This window comes from Vombatus ursinus, unplaced genomic scaffold (genome assembly GCF_900497805.2).
Source record: "Vombatus ursinus unplaced genomic scaffold, bare-nosed wombat genome assembly UNPS02011700.1, whole genome shotgun sequence".
Taxonomy (NCBI): domain Eukaryota; kingdom Metazoa; phylum Chordata; class Mammalia; order Diprotodontia; family Vombatidae; genus Vombatus; species Vombatus ursinus.
The window spans coordinates 3,907,945-3,933,351 of NW_020951478.1; the positions used below are offsets into that span (position 1 = coordinate 3,907,945).

Here is a 25,407-nt window from a genome sequence, read left to right on the forward strand (position 1 = left end):
AACGCCCCCCCCCAATCGGCACCTGAGGCTACTATGGCCCCCCTGGATAATTCCAGCACCTTCCCCCATACCCCAGGGAGCAGTGTAGCCCACTTTGGGAACCTATGACTTAACCCCTAGATTCCATCTTTCACCTTCTCTGGAATTTTCCTTCATGAGTTATGCCTTTTTTTTAAAAAAAAATCTTCATTCTCTCTCACTTTATTATACGTTAAAGGAAAAGCAACTTTATGTCACAGAGATTCAAAGTTTTGTGTGCAATTCTTTTTCTTCTTTCTGTTCTACTTTGCATAAGAAAATGTTTATTTTACCTGGTGTTTCCTAAATGTAGAATAAAACAATTTTTTTCAAGAGACAAAAAAGACATCTTCTCTCTAATGGCACTAATAATCTAGTTGCCAAAGCCAGTGGGCTATTGGTGGGGCAGTGCAAAGAATGCCAGACTTGGAGTAGTAAGAACTAGGTTCAAAACCTGACTTTGGCTGCTCACTACCTGTGGCTTCAGACATTTACTTGCTGTGTGACACTGTGAAAATCCTTTACCCCTCTTTGACTTATTTTCCTCATCTGTAAAATGGGCTGGAGAAGGAAATGGCCAAGCACTCCAGTATCTTTGCCAAGAAAACTCCAAATGGGGTCATGAAGAGTCAGACAGGACCGAACCAACTGAACATCAACACCTGTTTCCTCCTCTGTAAGCCGTCTGCATGTTGTCTCCCTTATTAGACTGTGAACTCCTCTGTGACGGGATGGTCTTTCGCCTTTGCACCCCAGTCCTGAGCAGTGCCTGGCACATTGTGGGCGCTTAACAGACGCTTATTTACTGATTAAAACGAAGGGAAAGAAGTAGGCCTAGATAATCTCTAAAGCCCCTTCCAGTTTTAACTTCCATGATTCTTAGTCTTCCGAAGTCCCTTATTCTTGAACTTTTTGTGACATCATCCCACCTGCACCGCCTCTTCTCTATTTATAGTGTTGCGTCTAAGACCCAGCGGAAGAATCCTTCCGAGAACCATCCCCCTAAACATCCGGAACATGCGCAAAGGCACGCATCACTGTCGCGCATGCGCGGCATCTCCAGTTCCGGAAGCTGCTCCCCAGCATCCTGAGCGCTGAGGTGGCTGTCGCCGGGAGCGGGGGGTCACCGAGATGGCAGAGAACGGCAGCGCCGGGGAGGTGTCCACTTTACCAGTGTCTGGGCCGCCCAGCAACCTCGGCAACGGGGCCGGCGGGGCTTCGGTTCAGAACAATAACCCGCTGTCGAGGAAGCTGCACAAGATCCTGGAGACGAGGCTGGATAATGACAAGGTAACTGGAGCCTCCTGGGGGGCGGGGGGAAGAGAAAGAGCCCGCAGGGGCGGGGCTTGGAGGGGCGGGGCGCAGGTGGGGGCGGGGCGCAGGTGGGGGCGGAGGGGAAGGAGATGGGGAGCAGGAGGCGTGGCCTGAGGTCCGAGGAGAGAGAGAACCTTGCAGGGGGCCTGTCTTGGTGAAAGCCTGACAGGAAGGGCTTCCTGGGATTCCTGCACCTGCCCTGACCGTGTCTGTGACCCTAACCATGACCATGACTCTGACCTTGACCTAGAGCCAGGCCCCACCAGCCTTGCCTTTCCGTGTCCCGGCTGTTATGGGGCGGGTAAGGGGTGGGGCCAGAGCTAGATCACGTTTGTAAAGTGGCTGGGGGCTCTCTCTGTCTCTCGCTCTCTCTCCCTCTCCCTCCCTCCTTCCCTTTCTCCCTCTCCTTCTCCGCCTCTTCCCTGCTCCCCCTCCTCCCCCTCCCTCTCCTTGCTTAGCTTCTCTGAGCCACAAAAGGAGAAGCAATTGCTGATATGATTTTAATAAGAATCAGGGTCCAAAAATATTTCAGGAAGCTAGAATTATGGGCCCAGTCTACTGAGGTGGAATTTAAGCTGACTTTAAGAGAAAAATGATAACCCTGTTTCCACAATATTTTAATTAGCCATTGCTTTATACTTCAATGTTAACATTAACCAGCCTTTTCCAGATAATGTCAGATTTAACTGGATTATAATAATGAGAACTAACATATATTTAGGACCTTCAGGTTTACAAAGCAATCTGTGTACATTTTCTCATTTGATATATAGATATGGCTCCTAGGTTTTCCTAGGTTTCCTAGGTTTTCCCCTATTTCCTTATGCTAGCCAAAGGAGTATTTCCCAATTTCTTCTGCCTATAACCCCTACTAGAATCAATTGGTCAATCAATCCAGTCATTGGCTGCATCTTCACTCATTCCCCTTGGCTCACTGGTTGAGGTTGCTCTGTATTGACAATTCCAGGTTCTCCCTTGAGATGGAGGTAGCTGGACCACTCAGTAACCCCTTTTCCTTTGAGGTTCGTGCTATTCATGGCCACCCAATCAGAGTCTTGGTAGCAGTGGTCTGTAGACAACTCCTCTTTCTTCCTCATGCAGTATGTGGCTCACAATTTTTCACTCCTCTCAAACTCCTGCCCTCATACTGGGGGACTTCAACATATACATTGACTCTCCCTCAAACACCATAATCCAGGGGTGGGGAATCTGCAGCCTGGAGGCCACATGTGGCCCTCTAGCTTCTCAAGTTTGGCCCTTTGACTGAATCCTCCTTGATATTCTTTCTAGGTTTTTGAGATACAGTTCTTTCCTGGTTCTTCTCAGTCTCTTTTACTGAGTCTTCATCCACATCACACTCTGTAACCATAGATGTCCCCCAGAATTCTGTGCTGGGCTCTCTTCTCTTTTAATATTACTTACTTCACTTGGTAACTTATTAGCTCCCATGGATTAAATTTCCATGTCTATGTTGATGATCCTCAAATCTACCTGGTTTGTCCCAACATCTCTGCTGACATCCAATCTCTCATCTCCAACTTCCTTTCAAACATCTTGAAATAGATGTCCAGTACACATCTTAAACTCATCATATCTAAAACAATTCACCTTTTTCCCTAATCCATACTCCCTTCCCTCCCCCCCACAAAAAAAAAACAAAAAACTTCCATATTGCTTTTGAGGGAAACACCATCCTTCCAGTCTTTCAGGTTCCCAACCTAGGAGTGATCCTGGATTCCTCACTGACTCTTAATTCGATGTCCAATCTGTTGCTAAGATCTGTTGATTTTACATTTGTAATATTATTAGAATACACATCTCTTTTTCTCCTCTGACATTGCCACCACTTTAGTGCAGGCTCTAATCATCTCTTGCCTGGATTATTGCAGTAGTCAGCTGGTGGGTCTGCTTGCCCCAAGTCTTTCCCCACTCCAACCCATCCTCCATTCAGCCACCACCAAAATGATTTTCCGAAAGTATAGGTCTGACCATAGGGTCGTGACCCTATTCAGTCAACTCCAGTGGCTCCCTGTCACTTCCAAGATTGAGTACAAAATCCTCTGCTTGATATTCAGTGCCCTTCATAACCTAGCTGCCTCCTACTTTTCCAGTCTTCTTATACCGTATTCCTACCGCATGCTCTTTGATCCAGTTGACAGTAGCCTCTTTATTCTGTCAGTAGCAAGATACTACATCTCTTGGCTTCAGCCATTTTTTCTGGCTGCCTCCCCATGCCTGAAATGCTCTTCTTTCTCATCCTCTTGTTTCCCTGGCTTTCTTTAATTTCCAGTTAAGATCTCATTTTCTATTCCTATGTTTAGCCTGTTTGTATATGTTTGTTTGTTGTCTCCTCCTTTAGATTGTGAGCTTCTTGAGGCAGGGACTGTCTTTTACTTCTTTTTTTGTCCCCAGGATGCTTTATAAATGTTTATTGATTGAATGAGCCTTAGATCTTCTTGCACTATCTATTTAATAGAGTGGTTGTGAGCAAAGTACTTTGTAAACTTTAGGACACTATAGAAATTGGAATTACAGCACATAGTATACGTTTAAAAATTTGGAGAGGAAATTTTGGAATTTTCTAGTTCAGTTCTTTGGTAATTGAAAATAAACTCAGCTTGCCTATCTGTAGGCCTGACTTAGGAAAAAAATGTTTAATTACTGTTTTGTGAGTTATTTATCTTGTTAAGCATTTATTCAGTAATTACCATATTTAATTCATGCTACTAGCTGCTGTAGTGCTCTTTTGGGAAAGTGGGCGCGACGGAGGGATATTCTAGTTATGATTTCATTGGTATTACTCCCAGTGAAGAAACTCTACCTGTGAAAGTTGTTACCTGCTCTGCAACTTATAGTCTTAGAGATTTTCTAAAGTACTTATAGTAGTGATTCTGTATCAGAGATTACCTATACCTTTTCCCTTCCTTGTTGTGTTTAAACACATAGAAATTCTAGTGAGGAATGCTGTGCTTTGTTAATGAAACTGCAACAACAAATATTATTGTAACTCTAGTAACAAAACAACTTATTCTCTATGTCAGTGTTTAGTTAGATTTTATTTTTAAGGAATTTATCATTACCTTAGAATGTTAATTTTTGTCAGGTTTTAAAAATTTATATGGGGGATATTTGTGTTCCAAAACAATTATAAGTCTAAATATTTATTTTAAATTAATTTTTATTCATGATTGTTATCAGACCCAGAATTATTAAAAATATTTTCTCATAATATCCTTTTTTGTAATTCTGAAACTTCAAATGGAAGTATCTCTGGAGTTTCTTGGAAGCTCTCCATAAATTTTCAGAGCCTTTATAGGCTTTTAGTATTAGAGGTTGTAGGACTGAGATCATCCAGTCCAGCTCTCTGATTTTTACAGATGAGGAAACCAGGGTCCAGAGATGGTAAATGATATGCTCAGTTGAGGTCAAATAACTAGTTAATACAGAGCAATCGACAAAAACATGAATGTTGTGCAAATTAGAATACAGTTAAGTGCGGAGTCCCTTGAGTGTTCATAGGATCATAAAATTTAGCACTTAGTCAAAAGACAGGTGGCTTCCAGGACCCCAAATCATCTGATTTCTTTCTCTCCTACTTGTTAATTAAAAAATCTGCTCAAGTACAGAATTGGAGGAAAGGCATGGTCAGATTACATTTTTGGTGAAAAAGATCTGAGGGTGAATATGGGTAATGAAAAAAGTTATTTTTATTTTTGATTATATTAATAGGGACATAGTGTGCAAAATAAAGGAAATGATTACATATCAAAATATTGTGTTGAGTTCTCATGGCCCAAGAAAGAGCCTTGATAAAAGAGTGTGTCCAAGTAAGATCAACCAGGATGTTGAAGGAACTGGAGACTATGCCATGTGAAGATTAATTGAAGGAACCAGGGATATTCACCCTGGAAAAGAGAAGATTTATTAGGAATACAGTAGTTGTCTTCCAATATTTGAAAGGTTGTGATGTGGAAAATGTTACGTCATTGTCTTCCTGAAATAGGTTAACTTTTTATATTAAATGATTTTATTCATGCACTGATTGGTGAATGTTTAAAGGTAGTGTAATAAAAATAACAGACATCAATTCATTATATTTTGGCTTGGAATTAGAAAATATTTTTAAATAAGTAGAACTGATTATTAGAAGAAGATTTTGATGTGTTTCTTATCCATTGTTTAGGAGATGCTAGAAGCTCTCAAGGCACTTTCAGCTTTCTTTGTGGAAAATAGTTTACGTACCAGAAGAAATTTACGTGGAGATATTGAACGCAGAAGTTTAGCCATCAATGAAGAATTTGTGAGCATGTTCAAGGAAGTAAAGGAGGTAAAATACTATGTATTTGCTTTAAATATTTGCTTTTTACCAAAATGTGTTAAAATTGTAAAACTTTAATTTTCTTCTTTGTACCTGTGACAGAATATGTATTTAGATTGTTCTGGTTTCTTGTATACTTAAAGATCTCTTTCCGCTGTTCCTTAGACAGATTTAGTTTAGGTTCCAAGAGACTTTCTTATGAATATTTGGTCTAGCAGTGAGTATGCTTTTCTTGAATGGTTTTTCAGAAAAAAAATGTCCTGTGATTTAACATACTTTTCCATGAATAGCTATTCTTGGTTGGAGTTGAGTTGTAGCTATCTTGACTCTGCATCCTAAATAATATCAGAGTACCCTGGAAATACTGTTCTATCACACATAAATAGACTGTTCACCATGAGATGAGACCAATTTTTATTTAGTGTTTTATATACCAGTATTTTGTGACTTATTATATAAAACATGGCAATATACAAGATTCTTACTCACTAAGTTTACAACTCGGGTTAATTACTATAACACCTTTATGTGGTTTCACTAAAGGTAGGGAAATGCCTAGTAAATACTTCAGAAAAGTAGTTGTCATAAAAATGAAATCCATCACAGTGATTTCAGTTATAAACGAAGACAGAAGCAATAACTTGGCTTATTTTATGAATTTGTTACTTTTGTGTGAAAACTATACAATTTTTTGAGTTTGCCATTAGTGAAACTATAATTTGAACTTTCTTGTTAACCAAAAAAATAAAATTTAATTTAAAAAAGAATGTTGCTAGCATTTACAGTTTGGATTATCTTTCACAATTTTGCTTTATTAAATTATGGCATCTAAAACAAATATTACGACTAACTGTTGTTTGGGTAGTTTGGAATGCTCAGTCACTGTTCTTGGATTGCATAATGACCAACTGCTGCTTTTTGATATATATTTTGAAATAATAGTAACTGACTAGTTCAAAGCCACTTCAGGACTTAATTTTATGAGTTAGAATAGCCCTTACATATAGTAGAATATAGGAAGTAATTTTCAATCCAAGGATCATAGCAAAGAGAAAATAAATTTCAATTCTAAAATGGATCATATAGCTTCCATTTGTTTGTAAATGGATTGTTTATTCTCAGTAGTTGCATAGTTCATCATGTAAAACTAACAGCTATTTTTTTACAGCTTTGTCTGGATGCTTCATTTTTTTCCCTTTCTGCTGGCCTGTTTCCCAGCATATTTGAGTTTCAGAAGTAGAAGAGTGTGGTTATGAAGTACTTTGAAGAATCTTTTTCCATCGTTGGAACTCTTTCCTTTGCACCTTGGTGTTCTGGTTGGTTTGGAACTTGAATTCAGTAAAAGAAGGAAATACCTTAGTATAGAATTGATAGGCAACATTAGTAGAATTATTAGCGACCACTAGGTTGTGTAGTAGATTGAGTCCTGGGCCTAGAGTCAGGAAGATCTGAATTCAAATTCAGCTTCAGTCACTTACTTAGCACTTAGCTGTGTGACCCTAGAAAGTCACTGAACCTCTCTTTGCCTCAGTTTCTTCAACCGTAAAGCATAGCACCTACCTCTCAAGTTTGTTGTAAGGATCAAATGAGATAGTGATTGAAGAAGTGCTTAGCACAGTGCCTGGCATATAGTAAGTGTTATATAAATGTTAACTATTATTATTATTCTTAGTAGTAGGCCCAGATATCCCAAATCATCAGTGTTTGATCTTGACAATGGAACAAAGCTATAAGTAAGCATGACACACTAAGTTATTTAACATAAGTTAATGAAGGCAAAAAAACAACAACAAACTTCTCTGCTTCTGTTCTTTGTCAGAAGTTAGTGGAAAGATTTCTGCGATGGAAGGACTTGTATGAACTGACACTGAGTGAAGTAATTAAGAACAGGAAGAAAATAGATAATGACTGAAACATTTTAAGAAAAAACAATAAAGCACTAAAAAGTGACTGAATTCTGATTAGTTTCAATGACCAGTCTTAGCCCCAGAGAACACATGATGAAATATCTTCTTCCTTACTTTATAGAGGTGAGGAAGTATGAGTGTGGGATGTGGAATATGCTGTCAAATTATAATTGTGGTTGATTTGCTTAACTGTTTTTCTTCATTCCAAGGGAGGGATCAAGGTTGGGGTTTATTGGGAAATTACTGTTTTAAAAACAGAAGACGTCAGTAAAACTTTAAAAAGTAAATAACTATCATTAATAAATGAATGAAAAAGTTTTAAATTAAGTGCTTATTATAAAATAGCAAGACCCTGCTTATAAGGAGCATCACATTCTAATTGGGGGAAGGAAACACACACGGGAGACTTCAGCCACAAGTCAAATGTGCAGGCCTAGGGTATAGTGGCAAAACAAGTGGTAGGGGCAGCTAGGTAGTGCAGTGGAGAGAGTGCTAGGCTTGGAATTGGGAAGACTCATCTTCATGAGTTCAAATCTGGCCTCAGACACTTTAGCTATGTGACTCTGGGCAAATCACTTAACCCAAATTGCCTTAAAACAAACAAAAATAAACAGGTGGTAATACATTTTATTCTAATGTCATTTTTATTAATAAAACTGTATGTATTTCTCATATTGAACCATTTTGACAGTGCCAAGGACTGTGGTGGCAAGAATTGTTGTTTCTTGGTCTTTACTAATTATTGCTCCTGAGGAAGTAGGAGCTGTTTATTAAATAAGTAATTACCTGAGCAGAAAAGATGATGGAATCATAGATGTAGTATTGGAAGGAACTTCAAAAATCACTTAGTCCAACCCCCTTAATTTTATACAAGAAGAAACTGATATTTAGGGTGGTTCAGTGCTTTTCCCAAGGTCATATATATAGTGGCAGAGGTGAAATTTGACCTCACTTCCCCTGACTCCACACCCAGTGCTCTTTCCTCTGTACTAAGATAATCCATTTTGTTCTATTACTTAGGGCAAAACACTTTTTAAATGATACAAATATAGCCAAACATAAGTGTCAGAAGTTTTGAAAGTCTATATTGATAGATAGTAAAGACTTTTCAAGAGAAAAGAAGCATACATTTTCTTGGCAGTATGTAAGGTACTTAAGACAAGTTTTCCCCAATTTTTTTAGGAGCTTGAAAGCATAAATGAAGATGTGCAAGCAATGAATAACTGTTGTCAAGACATGACAAGTCGCCTGAAGGTAGTGTAAGATTTTTAGACTTCCCAAGTTTCTGTCTAGCAAATGTATTATTTATTACACTTACATTATGTGGCAAGTTTCACCATAATTACTCATGTGGACTCTTTGAATTTTTCAGTCTTTCTCTTATATAATTAACTTTTCTCATTTCCCATATGTAATAATTCTCTGTTTTTCAGCTTCCTAGAAATGTAATAAATGTTCCAAGCTACTTTCTTACCCCAGGATTCCAACACAGTAATGTTGGAATGCACTGAAGCAATTATTATTATTTTTTCTGGAAGTCTGAGGCAGATTTAGTTTCAGAAAGGCCTTGACATTGTGAATCCAGACTAAGGCATAGTTCAGTTCTGTATATTTGGAGATGTGGGGGAAATAAAATTTTACATATATATACATATTTGTGTCTAATGGTAGCCATCTCTAGGGTGAGGTGGAGAGGGAAAAAAAATTTACATGATAACTTTTTAAAGAATAGCAAGTTACACATAATAGATTTGCAGTTTCATGTGCAATCACCTTTTTATTATACTATGTTATGGAAATGCTTGTTTTATTCCATAAATTAAAAGTAAAATTAACTTAAAAATTAAAATAAAATAAAAAAACAAAAAACCCCAATAAGTTGGATTAAAAAAATCCCTTCCTGCTTTAAATCCTAGAAGGACAGAGATGGAAAAGTGGTTGGACATACATAGGGAAAAAATAAAGTGCTATTGTTATAAAAAAAAAATCTGGAATTGCTAGGCCACCTTCCTTCACATTTTTCAGTGATTCCTTTGATATTCTTGACCTTTTGTTCTTTCAGATGAATTTTGTTGTTATTTTTTTCTAGCTCTATAAAATACTTCTTAGTAGTTTGATTGGTATGGCACTGAATAAGTAAACTAACTTGGATAGAATTGTCATTTTTATTATATTGGCTTGGCCTATCCATGAGCAATTAATATTTCTCTAATTGTTTAGATCTGTCTTTATTTGTATGAAAAATGTTTTATAATTATGTTCATATAATCCCTGGGTTTGTCTTAGCATTATAGATTCCAAAGTATTTTATATTGTCTGCAGTTATTTTAAATGGAATTTCTCTTTCTGTCTTTTCTTCTGGGTTTTGTTGGTAGTATATAGAAATGCTGATGATTTATGTGGGTTTATTTTATATCCTGCAATTTTGCTGAAGTTGTTGATTGATTCAACTAGGTTTTTAGTTGATTATCTAGGGTTCTGTAAGTATACCATCATATCTACAAAGAGTAATAGTTTTGTTTCTTCATTGCCTATTTTTATTCCTTCAATTTCTTTTTCTTGTCTTGTTTATATAGCTATAATTTCTACTATGATATTGAATGATAGTGGTGATAATGGACATCCTTGCTTCACCCTGACCTTCTTGGGAAGGCTTCAAATTTATCCCTGTCACAGATAATGCTTGCTCTTAGTTTTAAATACACATTGATTATCATTTTAAGAAAGGCTTTCTTTCTTCCTATACTTTCTGGTGTTGGGAATGGGTACTGTATTTTGTCAAAGGCTTTTCCTTGTTTTCTTAGTATCAAACCAGCCCTGCATTCCTCTCTTTTTTTAGAAAAAAAAATCTAATTAACCACTGGTTTATCTATTTTATTGTTTTTTTTCCCATATAACCAGCTGTTAGTTGTTTTTTTTTTTTAAATTTTCAATTTTATTAATCTCTCGTTTGATTTTCACAGTTTCTCTCTTGGTGTTTAATTTGGGATTTTTAATTTGCTCTCTTTCTAATTTTTTTGGTTATGTATCCAATTCATTGATCTGCTCTTTCTCTTTTTAATTCATGTATGTGTTGAAAGATATATACATTTTCCCCTAAGTATTGCTTTGGCTGCATCCCAGAAATTGGAATGGTGTCTCATTGTTGTCATTCTCTTTGATGAAATTATTGATTGTTTATATGATTTCATCAACCATACTTTGAAATTTTCCTTAGTATTATTTCATTATTGAAAAATTCTTTCTTAATAGTACCCTCTACTATTATAAACCTGAAGTGACATTTTCAAATTTCAGATTTTTCATTCATAGAAAACATTATCTTTTAGAGTCTTATATATTATGAAAAGTTTTGGCAAATTAATCATTTAATGCTTGTAAATCACTTTTAATATAGATGGCATTAAGATGTAACCTTTTTATATTTCCTTAGAGAAATAAAATATCATTTAAGAATTATTATTACATTTGACAAGTGAAGAGTTAAGAAGTTGGGACAAAATTTTATCAGAGTGCCTCTTGCCTAATAATTGTATACAAAGATATTTAAAACATTTATGAAAAGAGAATAATAGAGATTAAATTGTAAGGGAATGTTTAAAAACATTAGAAAAAATAGTGAATCTGAAAAAAAACAGTAATATCTTAGATGAATATTACTAGGAGTATATTCAGGAAATTATCTGGTTAAGAGTCCTCAAGTTAGGGTTAGATCTTTCGTATTGGAGTACTGCATGATGATTCTTCTTTATCTAGTAGTTCATTATAGTGTTTTCATTGTCAGAGAAATTACTTATACCTAGACAAATTTTTTGTTGCTTCAATTTGTGCATTTCTTCTTATTTGAAATTCCAAGAATGTGTGAGAGATGCTTTGAAGGTAGAAATGTTAGGATTTGACAACTAATTGGATATGTGGGGTGGAGAGTAAAGAGTTCATACAGATGTTGAAACTCAGGTCTAGGGACTTTAAATGACTTGCCAAATGCTACAAAGTAATAGATATCAGAGGCTGATTTTAAACTCAAGTCCTTTGACTGCAGAGTTAATACTTTTTGCCTGTACCACACTGCCTCCCTTGAAGCAGGATCAGAGGCCTAAATAAAAATCCTCAATCAGTGTTTGGCTTTGCAGTATGATTTTTTTTCTATTTATTTTAATGGAAAGGAGAAGAAAATAAACATTTATATAGAACTTACTAGGTGCCAGGCAGGCACTATGCTAGGCATTTTTATTAATATTACCTCATTTGAACCTCACAACAATCCTGTGAAGTAGGTGTTATTATTATTGTCCCTATTTTACAGTTGAGGAAACTGAGGCAAACAGATTAAGTGACTTCCCCAGGGTAACACAGCTAATAAGTGTCTGAGGCCAAATGTGAACTCAGATCTTCCTGTCTCCAGACCAACATTCTACCCACTGCACCATCCCCAGCTACTTCCTGTGGAGTACCTGTGATTTAATTAACGTGAGGCTTTTTTTCTTACCTTTATAGTTCTTAGCCCATTCAATCTTTTAAAGGTATTATTCTCTTAAAAATTCTGTCCAGGAATGACATTTGGCTTCCAAAAGATTTCCCTTTTCTCTTGCCAGCTAGTAACTGGGGATGTGTTGGTTTGAGAATTCATAGTAATGAACCATATCATGAAGACCTGACATGGGAGAAAGTATTCTCATCTTGCCTCTTTGCAAATAGACTCTTCATCCTAAGGTGATTTACCCTTTCCTCTATTTTTTCATCCTTCCAGTTTACATTTCTGTGATGGAGAAATTATTGAGTACTTTGACTCTTAAAAAATTCTTTCCTTTTGGACTTCAAGATACTTATGAAAGGGAAGAATAATTTAAGGTAGTTTTAATTTCAAAAATTGTATGAGTAGATTCCATGATGATGTGAACTTGAAAGCATACTGTCATATTGTAATAGAAATACTCTTCTTTATACATGAGAATTGATTGTGTTTTAAAAATACCTATATTTAAATCTAAATAGCTTTTAAATTAAGAACCAAGAATTCATTAAACTGAAAGATAATTGATAACAAAATGTGATTAGTTTGTGTTGTTTAAGAATCAGGGGTTGTCAAATTAAAACAATTCTGAGATACTACCTCACACTTATCAGATTGGCTAATATGACAGAAAAGGAAAATTATAAATATTGGGAGGAATGTGGAAAAATTGGGACACTAATGCACTATTGGTAGAGTTGCAAACTGATCCAGCCACTATCTTGTATCCAAGACATTAAAAAAAAAACAAAGGTAAGGGATCTATTTGTACAGAAATTTTATTACAGTTCTTTTTGTGGGGGGAAAGAATTGGAAATTGAGGGGATGCCCATTAGATGAGGGGTGGCTGAACAAGCTGTGGTATATGATTGCAATGGAGTACTGTTGTGCTGTAAGAAATAATAAGCAGATTGATTTCAGAAAAACCTGGAAAAACTTAACATGAACTGATGCAAAGTGAAGTGAGCAAAACCAGGAGAACATTGTATACGGTAATAGCAATATTGTATGATGAAGAACTGTGAATGACTTAGCTATTCTCAGCAATACAATGATCCAAAATAGTTCCAAAAGACTCAAAATGAAAATTAAAAAATTCAAAATTTTCTTTTTTAAATTTTATGGTCATATTTAAAAATATAGCATAACTCCTTCTTTATTTAACATAATTATATAAGCATTGGCATGTTTCACTTAAGTAAAATTTCCGGATAACTAGAAATCAATCAAGAAGCATTTAAATACATGCTGTGTTTCTGGCACCGTGCTAGGTATCGGGGATACAATGAAAATAAAAGAAACACTCCCAGCTTGCTAGGGATTCACAGCTAGAATTATTGTGTCCAAACTTTTAAGACAAATTTTAGCCATTTTTAAAGAACATATTTTTTAAAATGTGGTGTCAGTTCTATTCACTGCCTTCTTAAACAGAATAAGTTAAACATAACTTAAATCTTTCTTGTTGATTTAAACATCACAGTGATTATAAGTTATTATCCTGTACAGAAACATGGGACTGTTGAGACGAGTAGTCCTATAGGTCCTAGTGCTGAATGGTCCTGGCGTTTTGTACTTTTCTGATTCTTGTGTCCATTATTAAATGTGTGTGTGTGTGTGTGTGTGTGTGTGAATAAATAAGTGTGTGTGTATGTCTTCCTTGTCACCTCTTGCTTCTTGCTGCTGTGTATATACCTGCTTCTAGCAATCCTCAGCCCTTGCTCATTTACATCTTTTAACCTGCTGTTGGCTTGAAAGACAGGTAAATCATCTTACATGTCGTATATGTAAAATGAGAGGCTGTGTACTCTAAGTGAGAGCCTAAGGATCTCTCTTACAAATTAAAGTACATTGGTTTTATTAGTCCATAGACTTGTCCAAAGCTACACAGCCAGTAAGTGTTAGAAGTGGGACTTAAAACCCAGGGACTCTATCCATTGTGCTACACTGCTTCCCATTATTTTCCTTTAGAAAGAGAAACAGTTATGTATCTTGATATATTAATAAAGTGAATTTTCTTTTTACTTTTAGGCAGCAAAGGAGCAGACTCAAGATTTGATAGTAAAAACTACTAAACTCCAAGCAGAAAGGTATGTAGATTTTCTAGTATTTTCCTCACAGGTCATTCAGTTATTTAATGAATGAATATGAGTATTTTATAGCAACAGTAACATATATTACATTGGTTATTGCAGCACTATAACTTATTAACGCATAGAATCGTAGATTTAGAGCTGGAAGAGACCTTAAAAGTCATTTAACCTGACTTGCTCATTTTACAGAGAAGGAAATTTTGGCAGTAGAAGCTAAATTACTGGTCCAGGGTCACATAGCTGGCAGGTGTCTAAGGCAATTTTCAAAACCACACCTTCTTGACTTCCTAGTCTGGCACTCTACTATAACACTGCTTCATTAACAGGGAAATATAGAAAAACAAAGTAACAGGAAAAGAGACACCTTAGTCTTTTTTCCTCCTCTATTTAATTAGTTACATAGTCTAGAGTCTTTTAACCTCAGGGCCTCAGTTTGCTGTTCTGCAAAGTGGGCACATTAGCTCTACATTAGCACATTAGTTTTAATGTCTGAGATATGATCCTTTAAGATTTGCTATGCCTTTTCTCCACGTTATATTCTCTTTATTTAGGCTTCATCTAGATTATAATTTTCATACTTCCTCAACATCCAAGAGTTCCTGTTCCCACTGCATTATGGGAACATCTGGCTGTAATTTCATGTTGTTTGCTGAAGAATGTGCAGTTGGCATGAGGAATTATTTAATTTATCATAATATGACTTGAACAAATGGTGCTTATGCATAGTTTATTTTGAGTTTTTGCGTGTTAATGTATAATACGATAAATTTGTTCATTTTACACACGTTCATTACCTCTAAAGTTTGTCTTAACTTGAATCATGGAAAAATAAGGAAGTTGGAAGTTTTCTTGTGACAAATAGTGAATTCTTCCATAACTGAATCTACTTCTTTAATTCAGCTTTTTGTATAATTTGTGATGTAGCACAATTTGGCTCTCTCCTCTTAATTGTCATGAAAAGCAATTTAATGTTTTGGTTGTCAGAAGGTTGGGTTGGTAACAGAAGTAAAGGAAAGATACTAAAAAATAGATTCACATCTTTTTTTTTTTCCCAAAAAGAACCATGGAACTTTGTGTTTTCTAATGACTTGTGTAACTAGCCTTAGCATGTTAGTCTTATGTAAGATGATTTTTAAAAATTTTCAGTACTTTAGGAATAATTTCAGTTATTCTTAAAATTTTTTTTATTCTATATATTTATGATTTTGGTAGGAGAGTTCATACAGGAGCAAAGTAGATGTATTGGTTATAATGAAAACTTTTTTTTCCCGTTGAATTGTAGGTTTATAAATATGACTCGAAAGGCATAGTAACATCAGCATTGTTACTATGCAAGCACTCTCCTTTTGTACAAAGAAATACCTGAGAATACCTGCATATGGAACCCGCTATTTTTTTTTATGACATTCTTGTAAAAGTTTTGACAGTTTAAGATAACACATGAAAGTGTAAAAACTTTAACTTAGTTCTGGTTTTTTTAAAGAATAGCCATAAGATGAAATATGAAGCATTTAGCATAAATTCATGAGTCTTCCCCTTTAATTCCTTGTAGATAGTATCCAATTAAGACAGACTCCCATAAATAGAAATGGAGTTGATAAAACAAAATGAAAGCTCTGATTTTCTTCCTAACTTTGACACAAAGCACAGTATAGAAGAGCCATTGAAATGTGTTATCTCAAGCCAACAACTTGAGCAAATAATCATGTGAATTACACATGAACCACAAGCTTCAAAGCAATTTGAACTAATTTCACTTACAGACAGGTAAAACCAACGGGTAGATATCTGTAAAGATGAGAGCAGAAATGCTTGGTGCCCAGTGGTGCTTGTGAAAATCTATGTATTGGGATGTCAGTCAGAAGCTTGTAGTCACTTAATGTATAGTGGGTCTATAAATCTTTCTTCTTGGTCCCATGGCAGATGAAGTTCTGTAGAAGAGACATCAAACTTGTGAGTGAAGGTCTAACCAGATTCAAATGTATTTAGGAAATGTTTAACAAAATAAGTAAAACCACAGTACAACATACAGAATGTTAATTTGTGGTTCTCTATGTCACTATGTGGCTAGCAGTGATCTGTTTCCAGTTGTGTTTGGCATGCCTTTTGGAGGAGGTTAGTGATGGCAGATGGACCCAATACTATTCATCCTGAAGAAGATGCCTGGTAGTTAACAGCAAATGATGATAGGTCACCTGACTTAGAGACTGGATCTCATATGGTAGTGTTAAACTGAGATGGAGGCAAAAACTCAATTGACCAGGCTATTTTGGAAAGGACAGAGAGAAGTGAGCACAAGATGATGAATTTTGATATTCTTTGGGTCTGAACTGTCACTTTGTTGAGCCATGACACATCTAAAGGAATTAAATAGAATAGATTGTAGTGAACTGGAACAGATTTTGGAGATGTTCTTTTTTAGCTTAATTTCTTTGTTAGACTTAAGGGAATAAAAATACTCTGTATTCAGTCCTTTTTTCATTATTGTAAATATCTTTAGAATATGACTTGGAAAATTTTAAATCATTCTCCAGAATTAAATAGTTATACTACATTATAATTTCAATATTCATTTTTGTAAGATTTTGAGTTCTAAATTTTTCTCCTTTCCTCCTTTCCCTCTCCCTCCCCAAGGCATCAAGCAGTGTGATATAGGTTATACATGTACAGTCATGTTAAACATATTTCCACATTAGTCATGTTGTGAAAGAAGAATTAGAATAAAAGGGGAAAAACCATGAGGGAAAAAAACACAAAACAAAAAAAAAGTGAAAATGGTATGCTTTGATCTGAATTCAGAATCCATAGTTCTTTGTCTGGAACTACATTATAATAGTTGCTCAATGACATAAAAATCTGACAGTTTTTGTGGACAAAAAGTTGATAGATAACTAACAGCAATGCTATTAATAGCTGGCATTTATATAGCACTTTGAGGGTGGCAAAGCACTTTATATCTTACCTCATTTAATCTTTACCACAACCTTGTAAGGTAGGTACTACTATTATCCCTGTTTTACAGATGAGGAAACTGAGACTGAGAGACAATAAGTGATTTGCGCAGGATCACATAGCTAGTAAGTGTAGGAGTCACTATTTGAATTAAGGTTTTCCTGACTTCAAGTCCATTGCTCTCTAGTGCACCTTCTGGCCACCCATCCCAAGTGCATTCAAAGATGAAAATGGAAGGGGGACTTAGAAAAAAGATAGAAAAGATTAGAAAAAACTATTTCAATACACTTTTTTTCTCCACCAAGGATTGCGGAACTCCCACATGTGGAGTTCTAGTTGATTTTTTTTTGGGAGATAGCATGGAAGGAGTAAAATGTGGCATACATATGTTAGTTCTCTGATACTAACTAGTTGTATGATCTTTGAGAAGTTACTTAATCCGTAGAGGTTTTAGCTTCCCAATAATCATGACTCACGTTTATAAGGCATTTCTAGAATGTTTTCCTCCTAACAGCCCTGTGAGATAGGTACTGAATGTATTATAGACTGTGAATTCTCAAAATGTCAGGCACCCATATTCCAAATTTAAAAAATCACATAGACCACTTTGTTTAAGGATTAATATGAAATGAGATTGTCTGTACAGTCAGACCATTGAATTGTCAGAACTAAGATCACAATTTGTAAGTAAATAAAAAGAAACAAAGAATAATAATTCAAAAAAGATATAGAGTGCAATTAAAACAATTTACACTGAATTATTTAAGCAAATTACTAAAAATGAAAAATGGACCACAGAAATAGCATCTACATGGACCATTGCATCCAGATGTTAAACTTGCATAAATGAATCACCATAATGAGGAAAAGAGTCAGCAGACATGTGACTTACGTGCCAAATGGAGAGACATGGCTGGTAAAGGCAACACCGGGTTAGTGTATGAATTCATCTATAAAATTTTATGAAGAAGGATGATGGATGATTATAAGTATTATTGTTTCATGAAGCAGAGAAGACAATGGAGAGTAAAGCCAGTTTTTGAACCAGCAGAGTCATTCCAAGAACATTTGATGTGGAGAATGGAAGGAAGACTACAAACAGAAGGAAAATGGAAACAATTTACAGAAAAAGTTTCAACCAAATGTTCCACATTTGGATCATAACATGATAGTCCATTTGATGTGCTTATAGAGGAAGTAGATAGGGCAATAAAAAGAACAAAGATGGGAAAAGCAAATTATTATATCAAGTACACAGAGAGGAGATGCAGGCCCGAAGCAATACAGTTGTAAAGGAGGAGAAGACACCAAAGATATAGCAAAAAATTCCATGCCAAAAAAGATAACTAAGAAAATATCAGTGTGTTTTCTTTCTACTTTTGAACCTGTACAAAATCTTTGTGAGAATAATCTCTACATGAATCATGACACCCTCAAAAAGGACATTTGTCAGGAGTAAGCAGGCTTTTGCAAGCTGTGTTCAACAGTACACCACATCTTTATCATTTCTTACTTAAAGGAAAGATGTTATAAGATCTCATCGTGCTTACTGTATGTTTAAAAAAAGCATTTGAGTTGATAGAACAAAATGTCCCCTTAAAGGCTCTTTTTTACAGAAAACTGTCTCCTATCCATATCATTCAGAATTACTTGGAAGATATAACAGCAGAAAGACTGTGTTCAGTGATCCTGTGTTAACAGACATCTCATGAGGCATAAAACAGGGAGATGTATCATCAGTAATAGTCAATAAACATTTATTAAGCTCCTATTATATACCAGGACTAAGAGCTGTGAATACAAAGAAAGACAAAAGATAGTCCTTGCTTTCAAGGAGCAAACAATCAAATCAGGGAAGACAACACATAAAAGGAATCTGAAAAATGGTAGGGGGGCAGGGAACATAGCATGGGGGCTTGATGAAGTTCAGAAGAAGGTAGCCAAGTGGGAAATTATAATATGACTGCCCAGAGCTCCTTCCATAAATGGAAGATATGGAAGGAATTCTGTAATGTCCACTCTCCAATCAGAGGGATAGAGGAGTTCAAGGGCCAAAGGGTACAGCGGAGGTATAAGTTTCAGAGTTGATGTTGCAGGATGATGAGTTTCTGGAGACTCCAATGAAGCCCTGGAGTACAGTTGAGTGGGAAATATATGGTTGCTAAAGGTATTTGCCCCTGTGACAGAGGAAATCCAACTCAGAGTCCAGATCAAGAAGTATTTTCCTGTGTACAGTGAAATGCTCCAGATTATCTTGTTTGCAGATAGCGTTTGCTGCTTTCATCAAGCTCTAAGAATTTGCAAAGCCACCTGAAAGAAAGCTGTGTTCACTCAGAAGAGTTTACTCTGTCTACTCACAGAGAAAGGACCAAATAGATTAAGAGTATGTTGCCCAGATTTTAAGCATGCATTTTGATGAGTACTTTACTTGTTATTCAGTGTGTATATATGAGATAGACAGTAAAAGTGGAAAGTTAGCAAGACATGGGGTTAAAAAGGAAGAAAATGAACTGGATTGTTTTCAGAAAATTTCAAAACTCTTTTATTGATCATAATCTTCTGATGAAAGCAAAAGTCCATCTTTTCAATACTGGTATTTTACTGATGTTACTATATAACACCAAGATAAACAAACACCCCTACCTCTAAAGAGCTAAAGATGGGTATCTGTATTGTTAAGTAGCTTTATTTACTGCAGCTTAAATTAGTTGCGGTTCAGAATGGTTTAGAAATGATACAGAGTCTCAAGTTTGATTTATATATAAGTATGTAGTAAAAGTATTTATTATTAAGATAGTGAAATAGGATTAAAGTTAGTAAGTAGAATATTTAGAGTTAATAAGTCCCAATAGGTAACAATAGCATACTTAAGTCTCAGTCGGTATCAAAATTTGTGACAATCAATCATTACCGTCAGGGTAACCATCTGTGTCTGGATCACGTGGGCTGGGGAGTCCCAGTTTTCAGCCTCCAGAGACCCAGTAGGAAAATCCTGGGCTACACGTTTGTACCTCCGAGGAGACTCTAAAGATAAAGTTAGGGCCACCTGGTTTTAGTAGTTCCTTGTAACAAAGAAGGCAGTTTGCCAAAATAAAGGCATAATCTGTGAGGAAGGAGCTGTTCTCAAAACTATCGTTGAGAATATTCCTATTTATTAAATCCAGTTCCTGGAGGGATGGCCAGACCTTTCTGGGAGCAAATAACCTTAAACAGTCCTTCGACATCCAGCTAGGAATAAGATTAACATGAAAAAAGAGTCAGGGTCAAATTGCAGGCATAGTGAGCAAGGTCAGAATGTCTTTTTTGAATTCATTCATCATAGTATCACACATAGGCCAATACAGAAGCACACAGTAGGTGTTATTATTGTAAAACATATAACCAATGAGGATTTTTGAAGAGAATGTCAATCAAAGAATAGTGTGAAAGGAAGAGAATAATAGGTGATCACATGGCAAAAGTGAAGGATGACAGGTGGATATCCATGAAAAGTTGAAATAGAGAAATCTTTCTTTCTTCTTTTTTTAGGCAGTTGGGGTTAAGTGACTTGCCCAGGGTCACACAGCTAGTAAGTGTCAAGTGTTTGGTCTGAGACCGGATTTGAACTCAGGTCCTCCTGACTTCAGGGTGGGTGCTGTATCCACTGCGCCACCTAGCTGCCCCTGAAATAGAGAAATCAAAGAAGGGCTTCAGCAAAGACAACACTCTCTTCTCCCTCCCCTACTCTTGTGAAGTTTTTGTAGAGTCTGGACAAGACTTTCACAGACAAATTGCTTTGCAAATGGTATAATTGGAGGGAATTCCTAAACTGATGAGATCAAAGATCCATTTGAGTATTGAATAAGTATTAAAAGAAACATAAAATATAGAGATATCAAACACCAAAATCATGAAAGCATGCTGACTGGATCCACTCCAAATTTGTTACATAATCTCAATTGGGCCCTCTGTTTGCCAATGTCCTGAACAAAATCCAAATGCAAAAATGTCCTATAGATAATACGGTTCTCCAGATGCTGCTGTGTTACTGATGAAGATACTGGTCTTTGATCACAGAGTTATTAAGTTTTCCAGCTGAGATTCAAACCCAGTCATTTGGACCCTAGATCTAATGCTCTAAAGTCTTTTTCAGCTCTGACATTCTAGATGTGGAACTCATAAGGCTCTCTTAATGATTATAGTATTGCATAGAACATAAAGATATGTTTGATTTAATGAACATGTATGGTATATTTTTTGATTCTTAGTTTTTAACAAAATGAATGACTATAGCCCTCAAGCAAAAGACAACCAACATTAAAAATTATTCAAAAATATTTAATTATATGTTCATTAGAGCCATTTCTCTTTCTAGTGTTCCTGTTTCTGTGGAGGACTCCACTTACCTTATAGACATATAGGTTCACACTCTGGCAGTCGTCCTCAACTTGTCCCTCTCCCATATCCCTCATATACAGTTGAGTTGCCAAGTCTTGTTGATTTCATCTTTTCAATATCTTTTACCTCTAAATCTGTTTTTTTCCCACTCACAGAATAATGGCCCATCCCCCAACCCTTCTTTTAGGGGTCTGCCTATCTGGACTATTGTTATATATTGTTATATATAATTTATTTGGTTTCTCTGCTTCCACTTGTTCTCTTTTCCTCTCAGTTCTTCACATAATTGCCAAATTGATCTTCCTGAAGCATAGGCTGACCATGTTACTTCCTTGCTCACGAAGCTTCATTTGCCTTCTAGGTAAAATAGAATCTCCTATTTGGCAATCCCTCAACCTTTTATTTCTTTTTCAGGCCAGCCCTTTTGCACCGGCTACACTCTTCTTTCACCATCTTGATTTTTTAGTGAACCAGTTCAGATCTATAGCGTCGTCTTCTCTTGACTCCCTGTTGCCACATCATGTTAGTTTTACTTTTGAAAAATCTTTCCTTCAATTGAACAACACCAAAAGCTCAAAATATGAAACTCTCTTCCCAAACATAGTCTGGTAAATCAAATTCCTATATTATCTATATCTGAAAAAGCACATCTTAAGGAAAAAAAAAAGTACATCTTTCTCTGTATCTCAAATTCATCACTTCTGGTGGAGTTCATAAGTTTATTATGGCACTGATCAGTCTTTCAGAGTTGTTTTTCCTTTTTTCTACACATGGGTTTATTGTATAAATTGTCCTCCTAGTTCTCTGAATTAGAATCCCTGTTTATCAGCTTATAGAGCTCTTCCTAATTTCCTCTACAAGTGCCCATTTCATCATGTCTTATGGCTCAGTAATATTCTGTTACATTAATATACCATAGTTTGTTGAGCCATTCCCCAGCAAAAGGACACTCACTTGATTTCCAGTTTTTGGCTACTATGAAATAAACTGCTATAAACATTTTTTTGCATATATAGAGCCTTCTTTCTTTGATATCTTTGTGGTATTTGGCAATGGTTAAAATAAAGATGTCTATTGGTAAATGGCTCAGTCTCATAAACTTAAATCAGTTCCTTAAAAATCTTGAGTATGAGACCTTTATCAGAGAAATTAGCTACAATATTTTTTCCATTTACATTTACCTTCTGATTTTAACTACATTAGATTTGTTTGTGCAAAACTTTTTAATGTTATATAATAAAAATTGTACATTTGACCTTGTGTGATCTTCTCTATTCCTTCTTTAGTCATAAACCCTCTGTTCATAAGGTAATTTTTTTCCTTGCTTCCTTAATCTGCTTATGATGTGACCTTGTATATCTAGGATGTATTTCCATTTGGAGATTATCTTGGTATCTGGGGTGAGGGGTTGGTGTCAACCTAATTTTTTGCCATCCTGCTATAGAATTATCCCAGCATTTTTTGTCAAATAGTAAGCCCTTCCCCTAATAACTAGGGTCTTTGGGTTTAATTCAAATATTATGCTACTATATTTGTTTCCATATGTTGTATACCTAATCTTTTTCACTGATCAGTCTTTTTAGTTTTAACTAGTACCAGATCATTTTCATGATTATGACTTTTTAGTACAAATTGAGATCTAGTATAGATAGACTTCCTTTCCACATTTTTCACTCTTAACTTTGAGATTCGTGACCTTTTATTCTTTCATGTGAATTTTTAAATTACTTTTTTCTATCTCTACAAAACACTATTTTGGTAGTTTGGTTTGTACAGTACTGGATAAGTAATTTAAGTAAACATGATTTTTATTTTATTGACTTTTATTTTATTGATTTGACTTAACCATGAGCAATTATTACTTGAATTATTGCATGAATAATTATTTAGGTCTAATTTAATTTTATAAAGAGTGTTTTATAATAAAGTTGGATTCATATAATTCCTGCATGTACCTTGGTATTATATAATCTACCAAGTATTTTATACCTTCTGTAGTTATTTTGAATGAAATTTCTCTTTGTAGCTCCTCCTGCTGGATTTTGTTGGTAACATCCAGGCATGTCAGTGACTTATGTGAACTCTTTTTTAATATCCTGCAACTTTACTGAATTTGTTTCAATTAATTTGCTTGTGTTTAGTTTCCTAAGAAAATCATCATATCATTGGCAAATGCTAACGTGCTAATTTTGTTTCTTCTTTGTGCTTATTCTCTTAATTGCTCTTCCTTCTTGCTACAGCTAGCATTGCTAGGACTTTGTTAAATAGTAGTGATGATAATTGGCATCATATCAAAAACGCTTTCAAATTTTCTCTATTATGTATGATATTTGCTGTTGGGTTTAAGTAGATGTTATTTACCATGTTAAGGAAAGGTCCATGTAGTCCTATTCTTCCTGGAGTTTTTAATAGAAATGTGTTCTTTTCAAAAGCCTTTTCAACATCACTTGATTTATGGTTTTTATTATTTATCTTATTTGTCCAGAAATCTAAATGCTATTCTCAGATACTACCTTCTTTTTTAAAAAAAGATACATTTTTATTGACATTTTATTTTTTAGCATCACCATAGATTTTCCTAATGCCCCTCTCCTTTTCCTTCTCAGAGAACCAACCCACATAACAAATAGCAATTTTTAAAGGAAAAAAAAAAGCAAAAGAAAATATGTATAACATTTGTGAACCTCTCATCTCTTCAAAGTGGCAGAGTGGGAGTGTCTTCTCATAATTCTTTAAAGACATGCTTCTTTGTAATTTTGTAAAATTCTCTTTTACTTTTTTATAATTATTCTTTCCATTTACATTGTTGTAGTCATTTTGTATATTTTCTTGATTCTGCTTACTTCTCTCTGCATCAATTAATGTAAATCTTTCCATGCTTATCTGTATTCATCACATTAATAATTTTTTATAGCACAGTAATATTTCATTACATTCCTACACTAGAATTTGTTTAGTCATACCCTAATTGATAGGCATCTATTTTGTTTCAAATTCTTTGCTATCACAAAAAATACTACTTTAACTGTTTTGTTTATATATACATATATATATATATATATATATATATATATACACTTTCTTTTTAATCTATGAGTGACCTTGAGGTATAAGCCAAGTAATGGAATCTCTGTGTCAAAAAGGTATGGACATTTTAGGCACTTTTATTTGCATAATTGCAAATTGTTTTCCAAAATAGTTGTACTGACTTACAATTGGACCAGCTTCTGTGCCTACCTTCCCACAGTCCCTCCAACAGTGACTATTGCCATCTTTTGTCATCTTTCTCAATTTGCCTGGTGTGAGTCAAAACCTGATGGTTGTTTTGATTGGCATTTCTCTTACTGTCAGTGATTTAGAGCTTTCTTTCATGTGGTTGTTAATAATTTAAAATTCTTCTTTGTATAGCTGTTTAGATCCTTTGACTGCTTATCTGTTGGCAAATGGCTTTTGGTTTTACACACACACACACACACGCACACACGCACATACGTGTGTTTGTGCAAAAGATTTTTGGTTTCATGTAATCACAGTTAAGTCTTACTTTTTGTAATTGCCTCTTTCCCATGTTTGGTTCAGAATACATCTTCTACCCATAGCTGTCAGAGATGTATGATCTCCTTTTCTAATTTTTAAATAGTTTTATTTCTAGTATTAAGATGCACTCCTAAGGGGAAAAGCATGTCCCTATAAATATAAATTTAAAAAAGAAAAAAAAACTGAATATGCATTTAAAAAATTAGAAAGTCAACAAATAAACCCAAATAAACTTAAGAGGAGATATCAAGAATCAGAGGAGAAATAGATAAGCTGAAAAGAAATGATGAAACTCAAAGCTGTTTTTTGAAAATGCATGAAATTGATAAAACTTTTAGCCGAGATGGGTGGAGCCAAGATTGTGGAGTGGTGGGAAGCAGT

At 35.3% G+C, this 25,407-nt stretch overlaps 1 protein-coding gene across 1 annotated transcript in view; it reads left to right on the forward strand.

Moving 5' to 3' along the window:
- Window positions 1–1,084: 1,084 nt before the first annotated feature.
- Window positions 1,085–25,407, forward strand: part of COG6 (component of oligomeric golgi complex 6) — a 137,051-nt gene continuing 112,728 nt past the window's right edge. The window contains exons 1-4 of the mRNA XM_027856931.1: window positions 1,085–1,308; window positions 5,516–5,659; window positions 8,740–8,811; window positions 14,099–14,157. Coding sequence (XP_027712732.1) covers window positions 1,150–1,308; window positions 5,516–5,659; window positions 8,740–8,811; window positions 14,099–14,157 — 434 coding nt within the window. The 5' untranslated portion in view covers window positions 1,085–1,149. The remainder of the gene's footprint in view (window positions 1,309–5,515; window positions 5,660–8,739; window positions 8,812–14,098; window positions 14,158–25,407) is intronic.